Below are 9,103 nucleotides of genomic sequence, written 5' to 3'. Positions count from 1 at the left end.
GCAAAACCAGCCATTCTTTACTTCATGGCTTTGTTTTTCTTTTACAGGGGTGAAACCCAGTATGGTTTATTTACCACGAAAAGATTGTATGTGTGGACATACCTTGTAAATATCTGTAGCCATTACCATCACATTAGAAAGGACCAAATTAAGGGTGTTGGGGGCATGCGTGTCCATTGGTCAAAATTGTTTTTATGTAGAGAAACATGTTTTCTTGAAAGGCATTTATAATTAAAAAAAAAGCACATGGACGCACATCTTAGGAAATAACTGACTTTATTTCATCATGGAATAATTGTCTTTCTAGGAAAAACAATTTCTTTGGTTGCACAAGATTGCAATTTTCTCTGGTCACAGGTACCTTCTAATGCCCTTTGCCTCTTTGCCTCGGGGCTGCCTGCTAAAATAATGTATGTGGGGCTTTTCGTTTGTCAGCTTTCCAAAGTCTGAAAATGATTTTCTAGGAGACAATAGGAGTGTGGTCGTGAGGTCAGCAAATAATTCCTTTCTAAGGGTAACCTGGTGCCAGTCCTTCCCTGAGTCCCTCTGAGACAAACGGTCCTGGAGTAGTTGAGCCTTCCCTGGTCTTTCAAATAGGGTAGCCCTCCTGCTAACTTTCAATCTCCCACCAGCTTTCCTCCTTCTAATCAGTGAAAGCCGGGATTAGTTATAAACCGTTTTCCTTCTCAGTCTTTCTACTAGCCAGGCTCAAGTTCTTCCAGCAAACAGTAACTGTCAAGCAAATACTTTGAGGCTAACACTTAAGGGTAAGCCTCACTTAGAGACAGAATTATGTAGGCTTGTTTGCTTAACAAGTCACATAGAGGGTGGGCGGAGGGGGGGAGGGAGGAGACGCGGCAAGGCCCGCCCCCCCAAATGCGATTGGCTCCTTCTCCCGATCTAGTCACTCATTTTGCATCTCGGTTGGACAGGTTGAAAGAAACATGTCATTAAGGTGTTGTCAAAAGGAGCCCTGTGTGTGTAGGTCGGTCCCTAGGATTGTGGTTTTAGCTTTTCAAAGGCGCGGAGCTATTATGGGCTATGGGATCAAGTTCGGAAAAACTAGTCTTCTTATCTTGAAAAATGGCTTTGTAACAGGAGGCGCCAAGGAGCTTAAGTATACATAACTCGTACACGGGAGGGAAAAATGACGAAAGTTCCTCAGGGGTTTGATTTCAGTTTTCTAAACGAGGAAGAAGCCAGGAAGATCCTCCACGTACTGGAAAGAAATGAGGAACTCCGAAGGGCAGAGAAGGACAGGATCAGGTAGGAAGTGAACTCCTCCTTTGGGGCTGGGCCTGCATCTCGCTGGCCTCTGGGAACCTAGGGAACCGCTCAGCTTTCCGGGGCACCTGCTGGGACTCTGCAGTTGCTGCTGCCGGGTGGGAAGAGGGAACCTGTGTGGTTTCTCCCTGTGGGTCTCCAGATACCTTCCCCTGCTCTCTCCAGGCTCTCCATCCCCAGCAGGGTTGGCTGTGAGTCCAGGACTCCGCAGGGAGGAGGGAGAATGTAGCGAGTTCTTTGCCTTTCTCTGCGTGTGGATTCCCCACCTGTTCAGGTCTCCTGGGGTTCAACCTCAGCTGGGAGGGGTTCAGGCATCGCAGAGGCTCGGGTGCCTCACAGGCCACTAGGGAAAGGGTTTGACAGTGAGTTATTGTGGGGGCACTCCTGAGTGCTGGTCCTGGCAGCTGTTCCCTCCAAGCCGGAGCCCAGGGCGGGAGATCCAGGAACTTGCCAGAGTCCTGAGTGGGTGAATGGGACTTAGACATGTGGGGGTAGGCTGCAGTGTGGTGATGTAAGGAGGAATTTCTACGGGATTTAACGAATGACCTTATTAATAAATACAGTGTTATAGGTGAGGGAGGGATGAGTTACTAACAAATTAAATTCAGAAGTGATTACCTGGGGTTATAAATCAACCATTTTCTTTTCCCTGCTTGGGAACAGACCCACAGACTTATCCAAGTCTTCTGCCGTGAACTGTGGGAGGAAATCCAAGATATCGCTCAGGCTGCAATGTATGGCATAAACTGGAGTTTAGAGTGTCGGTGAAGTCATCCCGGTTCCCAGTTCCTCTCAGCCCCTCCCATGCCCACCCTATTCTTCCTCACCCCAAAAGAAACCCTTCCAAGGACGAGCTTCAGATTGGGAGATGCTTTTAGTCTTTGCAGAAACAGAGACACTATTCCCAAAGCTCCATCTTCTCTCCTATATGACACTGGGTGGCAGGGTGACATTTGAAGTTTGAGAATGGAGATCTCAACACACACCGCTTTTGAGAATCAGGCTCCATCCCTCCACCCTTGTAAACAGTCTGTCCTTCTGAAAGCAGTGTGTCCGCACCCACCTGTGTGTGTCTATACATACGCATGTTGGCCGCACAGCTGTCACCCCATTCCCAGGTGGACCTTAAACCTACATATGGATAGCTTGAAAGCATACACAGTCCCAAGGCTCCTAAACTGTAGTTCTCAGTGTGTGACTGGGAATGCTCCTTGTCTCTTCAATGAAGGTGGCCATTATGTATGAGGGGAAAGCAAGGGCAGAATTAGGAAATAGTAAGAGGGAGGAGAGCTTGCATTTAGGTATCAACTTATCCATTTTTAAATTATAGTCTTGGGAACTCCAGTGGCAGAATTTATACAAACTGGTAGTCTTAGAAATAGTAATACAATTTATTTTAAATTCCATTCAAGGGAATTTATTTTGTACTGTATTCAAATTATGTAAAATATGACAGCTGAAGGAAAATGGAGGAAGCATGTGTACGGCATCTTTCTACTAATTATTCTGTTTGTGTTTATATTGTCTGGGTGAGGTATACGTGTGTGAGGGGGATGCAGTTGTGTGTGTGTGTGTCTGAACAGTCCTGGAAGCCAGAGGAAGATGGCTAGTGCCTTGCTTTATCATTCTCTGTCTTATTTCTTTGAAATGGGGTCTCTCACTGAGCCTTGTGCTAGGCTGGCTGGTTGGTGGCCAGCCATTCCCATCAGTCCTCCTGTCTCTGTCCCTCACATCTCTGGGGTTACAAGCATCTGCCACACTTGGCTTTTTATATCCACTGGTGCTGAGCTCCAAACTCAGGTCTTCATGCTTACAAGTGCTCCTATCCTCTAGCCGTCCCTCCTGCTCCTTCAAAGCAGCTTTAGAGATGTCTCAACCCCTGCCTTGTGATTTCTCTACCACCATTCATGTTGCCCACATCAGCTGACTGCAGGGGAAATGGGTCTCTGCATAGATGATGGCTGAAAGGTTAGGTGTTAGGAAGAAGGCTGCAACACATCTTCTCATGTCACGATGCTCACGTCCTGAGTGAAGCACCAACAGAAAGAGCCACAATGCTAGTATGAGAATCAAACTTAGACCTGTTAAACTATTAAAGCAATCATCCAAACGGCTTGAAACATCACCACCGCTGACATTTAAAAACACTTCAGGAAAGTAGATGACTGGACCAATTGTCCAAAGCAATGACTTCTGGCACCTTCTTTTCTCCTGCTTACTCCCTGGCTCCCACTGTTGAATACTCACATCTCTGTGGGATCATCTACCCTGCTCCAGGCCCATGTCCATTCATCTCGGTAGTAGACAGTGACCTGCAGAAAGGGCCCAGGATAGCACAGAACCCAACTGTCTCCTCTGCTCATTCTCTTGAAAAGTATGATCATTATATTTTCCAAATAAAACTCAGGGTAATTGACTTATGTAATCCAAGACTGTAACTTCAAATAGCTCAAAGGTCCTGTCTGAGAGATGCTGGGGCCTTGACACTTCCTTAGAACCAGCTTCAAGATCTCTTGGGTAGGACAGTAAGGGACTAGATAGGGGAGTTTGGCAAGTTAGCTGTTTGAGACATGATGGATTCACCTGTATTTCTGATGGGTTTGAGATGTCAACAAACAACTAAAAAGAATTCCTATAGTTAGAAATAGGATGACACTGTTACACGGAGCCACAGAGGCTCAGATATGGATATCAAAGCTATAGGAATAGTTGAGGTCCCAATGTAGGGGACAGATCCCCCCCACACACACACTCCCCAAGTGTTCTTGGCCAGGCAGAGATGTCCGCTAATCTTCATCAGTACTTGACCTCTTTGGCTCCAGTTTCTAAAAGAGGATTTGCATTTACTATTATGTTTCTAATGTATAGGAAGTTTATTCAGATTTTTAAGGGAACCACCAAGAGTCAAGTTGATAAACAGGCAAGAGAGAGAAGTAGACCAATCACACTTGAATATACAGAAGCAATAAACAAAAGAGATGGGAAATATTGAGTCACAATCAGAAAGGAAAGCTAATTTTGAGATACTCATAGTATGAATGTCATTAGTGTCTTAAGTGGACGTCAAGCCCTTTCCAAAAGATCTGTTTTTATTATTTTTCATTGTGCATATAATGCATATTGGTGTATGGATCTGTGTGTGTGATTGCAGGTGGCCATAGAAACCCCAAGAGGGCATGGAATTCTCCAGAGATGGAGTTACAGGTAGTTGTAAGCTGCCTGATGTGGGTGCCCAAACTTGAGTCCTCTGCAAAATGAGTATGCATGCTTGACTATTGAGCCTTCTCTGCAGCCAACTCTAGTGACCAATAGCACAGTTTGAATAACCTTGCCTTTGGCCCAGTTATCCATTTCTTAGATATTTCTCATCAGTAGAAGGCTTAAGAAAGAAGAGATAGTTGTAGCAGCCTTTATTAAGTACTGCCTTTTATATAATAACAGTAATTATTGTCATAATAATAACAGCTAACCTTTATTAAACACATACTGTATACTGGCCATTGCACTAAATGTGCTGTACAGATTTAATGAATCTTCCCAGTAACCATGTTAGGCACACTTATTAGTTTCTATTTCACAGAGAAAGAAACTACTTATAAAAGTTGAGCATTTTGTCTAAAGTAAATAGTAGAATCAGAATTGAAATCTAGATCTATCTTAAAATTATTTTTTCTATTAACATTGAATAATAGTCACAACCATTTCCTGGGACAAGAATTATGATATTTAACAAGGTCAAGACACTTGCCCAGGGTCCTTTAGTTCACAAAGTACAAATCTAAAATGTGATCCAAGATTGATCTGGTTCTAAATAACTTTTATTTTCCACATATTGAATGTACATGTCTTTATCTGTATATATTTACATCTGTGTGGACTTTTATATATTTGGTTATATTTTCATCCTAAATCTGATCAAGCAGAAATTTTTTATTTTTTGTTCTTGAAAGCTAACAATAGGGGCTGGAGAGTTGGCTCAGTAATTAAGAGCATTGGCTGCTCTTGCAGAGGACCTACGTTCAATTTCCAGCAGCACATGGTAGCTGACAAACATCTATAACTCCAGTTTCTAGGCATCTGCCTCCTTCTTCTGACCTCCACAGGCACTGTGCATGTAAACAGTGCACACACATACATGCAGCCAAACATTCATACACATAAAAATTTTTTCAATTTTTTGAAGCAAAAGTAGGTAACAATAATTGTACTGATGCTTGCTGGGCACCTGCATTTTACCAAATTCTCACAATGTTTTCGATCTCCATTCCCACTAGACACTTACAGCACCGAGTAGAAAGCTTGAGAGAACACCAGCAAGCCAGGAAGTGTGTGTTTGGTGTGCATCTGCACAGCATCGCCATGTGCTACTGCCTTCCATGCTACAAAAGTATTGAAGTGACCCCCTCACTCCTCCATCTGGTAGTGAAACCACAGCCGAGACCTATCAGCTTAAAGGCCTTGAGTGTGGACATAGAAAACATAACCACCCTAGGTAGTTATATTGGCTACCTATCACTGTGACCAAAAGCAGCTTATGCTTGGCACGATTTACTTTGGGCATAGCTGGAAAAGGCAGTGTCCACAATGACAGAGAAAGTGTGATGGAGTTCAAGGTTATGGGAACAGGGATTGTAGTTCCTTGCATGTCGGAGGACAGGGACGCTGAGGAAGGAGAATGTTAGTACTCAGCTAGTTAGCCTTTTCTTTCCCTTTTGTTCAGTCCAGAATCCATCCACAGCATGATGTCTACCACAGCCTGGGCCAGCCCCCTGCCCTCAGTTAACCCTCTCTGGAAACACCCCACAGACATACCTACAGACACGTCTCACAAATGCCCCAGTGATTTCTTTCTTTCTTTCTTTCTTTTTTTTTTTTTTTTTTTTTTTTTTAGAGGAACCCTGGATGAGAATCTCTGAGTCTCACTGGCCAGCCAGTCTAGCCATTCAGCGAGTTCCATGTTCAGTGAGATACCTTGCCAAAATAAACAGACAGACAGACAGACAGATGGACAGACAGGTAGAGAAGGTAGAGAAGGGATTGAGGAAAACAGTCAAGTTCAGCCGACACATCCAACCACACACTTACATATACACACTAAAAATGCATATTGCACATTTTAACACGACTATCTTGATTTTTATGTATTTATTTGGAGAGGTGGCAGGCGAGTGTCATAGTACATGTGTGGAAGTCAGAGGACAATATGCAGAAGTCGGCTCTCTCAGTCCACCATGTAGGTCTCGTGGATCAAACTCAGGTTGTCAGGCTTGGGGGCAGACACCTTTACCCAGTGAGCTATCTCTCTGGCCCTATATGCATTTAAAGTTCTGAGATTGTTTATTTATGCATGTGTCTGTGCTCCAGTACTTGTGTGAAAGTCAGGGGACACCTTGTAGGAGCTGGTTCTCTCCAGGGGATGGTCTCTGACTGTCACACTTGGGGACAAGTATGTTTTCTGGCTGAGCCATCTCACTGGCCCTCTATATATACATTTCATAAGGCTATACTCCAAACTGTTGAAACAGTTACCTCTTAGGAATGATATTTAATTTCCTTTCCACCTTGCTTTTGAGGCCTCTCTTGTTACTTCTGCTGCTTATATGCCGGCTAGCTGGCCCATGAACTTCCAGGAACTTCTGCTCTCTCTGCCTCCCATTTCCCACAGCAGTGCTGAGCTCACGGGTACAAGCTGCTCATTCCACTTTTCTGTGGATTCCAGAGATATGGGCTTGAAGGGCTTTTATCCACTGAGCCATTTCCCAGCTTTTTATTTATTTTTGAGGCAGGATCCCCTTCTATATCCCAGATTGGCCTATTTTTACAAGAAATGGACTTGTCAGATCCTATTCTTGAATTCATATAGTATTTTCTAAGTTATTTTCCCATAGCTGTAACATATTGTATTTCTATTAATAGAATATGAGAGCTCCAGATTTTGTCTTAGTTATTCAGGCTACTATAATAAAATGAGTATCTTAGATTGGGTAATCTATAAACATAAGAAGTTTATTGTCCACAGGTCTGAAGCTGGGAAGTCTAACATTGGATATCAAATATTTTCAACATTTTTATTTTACCCCATCTCATAAGTTTGTGGTGTTATCATTTTCTATTTTGCATTTCCTAGTGACTAATGATGGAAAACATTTTCGTGTGGTTATCTGCCTTTTGTCTATTCTCTTTGATGCCTACTCAAATCTTTTGCATATTTTTGTGCTGTTCATTTTCTTACTGTTGATTTTTTAAATTTCTTTATATATTCAGGACACCGTCCTTTGTGGAATACAGGATTTTACAAGCATTTTCTTCCTGACTGTAGCTTGTTTCAGTATCTTTGTAGAACAAAAGAACTGGTTTTGGTGAAATCCAATATACAAAGTTTTCTCTTGTGAACTGTGCTCTGGTAGCATTCTGTGAACTCTTACCTGACACAAGAGCTCAGAAATCTTTCTCCTATGGCTTAAAGGGATTTCCTTTTGAGTTTTATGTCTTAGATGGTTCCATTTTGAAATATTTTCATGCATAGTATGCGGTTTAATTTGGTCTCTATGTCCTGGCTATGGATGCTCAGTTATCCCAATATATTCCTTAGAAAGCCCCTCCTCTACTGACCTGCTTCTATGCCTTTGTAAATATACATATTGGTTTGTGTTTATGGACTCTGTCCTATCTTATTAACTATATGCTCTTTCTTAATAAATACTACATTTGATTTTCATGGCTTTATAAATACTACTTGTATTTTACTTTATAAATACTAGTTGATTTCCATGGCTTTATAGTAAATCTTAACAGCAAAATTATAAAAATAATTATTGACTATTAAGTCCCTTTACTTTCCTGTATCAGAATCTTAGATTTACCTGTATGTTATTAGTGCAAATCCACACTAAGGATCTTGTGTCCCAACATTCTGCTAAACTCACATAGAGGTGGTTTGTTTCTTCTTGTCTGGAAGGTATGGCCTTTTTCCTTCTTGCCTAATATTAGTTAGAGCTTCCAACATAGCATTGAACAGGGCTGTAGAGCTATACGTTCTGACCTTGACTCAGAGCCTTCAGTCTTCCAGCATTAAGTGTGACGTTAGTTACGCTTTTCTGATAAATGCTCTGCATCAGATTTTATTTCTTGCTGCTGAGAGTTTTGATCAAATGCTTTGGAGACACCAGTTAATGCATCATGTGGTTTTGCATCTTTAGACTTGATATGGTGTTTACGCTAACCACCTTTAAAATACCAATACGTTGCTGTTGCAGAATGAACTGTGTTTTTAAAAATGCATGCTGGTCTAACCTCCAGTCCCTCAGTGTGGCCTTTGGAGAGAGGCCTTTCACATAGGTAGATGACTGAAAATAGGATCACTGAGGTGAATCCTACTGTAATGATGCTGATATCCTCATTTTAAAAAATCGGGACACATGGAGCAGGCATAAGAGAGAAACCATGTGCAGACTGCCATTACAGTTACAGAGGAAAAGAATGGGTGGGAACGGGGTGGTTATTGTCTGTCACCTTTGGAGGAAGCAGGGCCCTGCCCCATGTTGATCTTGACCTCCAAAACTGTAGGACCATAAATCCATCTACAGCCACACAGTTTCTTTATTATGGTGCTTGTTGCAGTTCTTTCTTTCCAGCAGGCTAGTACACAGGCACATTCTCAAGGCAAGCCCCATTGGTCAAGAGGGCTTTTGCTGTCACAGTTAAAATTTGGTTTCCTAATGTTTCCTTGGGGGTTTTGCCATCCGGATTGGTGAAAGATACTGATATACTATCTTTTATGTATCCTGTTGCTTTGCTTTATTTTTGAGACAGCCTTATG

General features: G+C 42.4%; 1 protein-coding gene across 1 annotated transcript in view; it reads left to right on the top strand.

Moving 5' to 3' along the window:
• Positions 1-904: 904 nt before the first annotated feature.
• The window catches only part of Exph5 (exophilin 5), a 71,450-nt gene continuing 63,251 nt past the window's right edge, over positions 905-9,103 (top strand). The window contains exon 1 of the mRNA XM_028864956.2: positions 905-1,266. Within this exon, the coding sequence (XP_028720789.1) occupies positions 1,148-1,266 (119 nt within the window). The 5' untranslated portion in view covers positions 905-1,147. The remainder of the gene's footprint in view (positions 1,267-9,103) is intronic.

Source organism: Peromyscus leucopus, chromosome 7 (assembly GCF_004664715.2).
Source record: "Peromyscus leucopus breed LL Stock chromosome 7, UCI_PerLeu_2.1, whole genome shotgun sequence".
Lineage (NCBI taxonomy): Eukaryota > Metazoa > Chordata > Mammalia > Rodentia > Cricetidae > Peromyscus > Peromyscus leucopus.
Note: the sequence above shows the minus strand (reverse complement) of the source record. Positions and strands in the feature narration are given on the sequence as shown.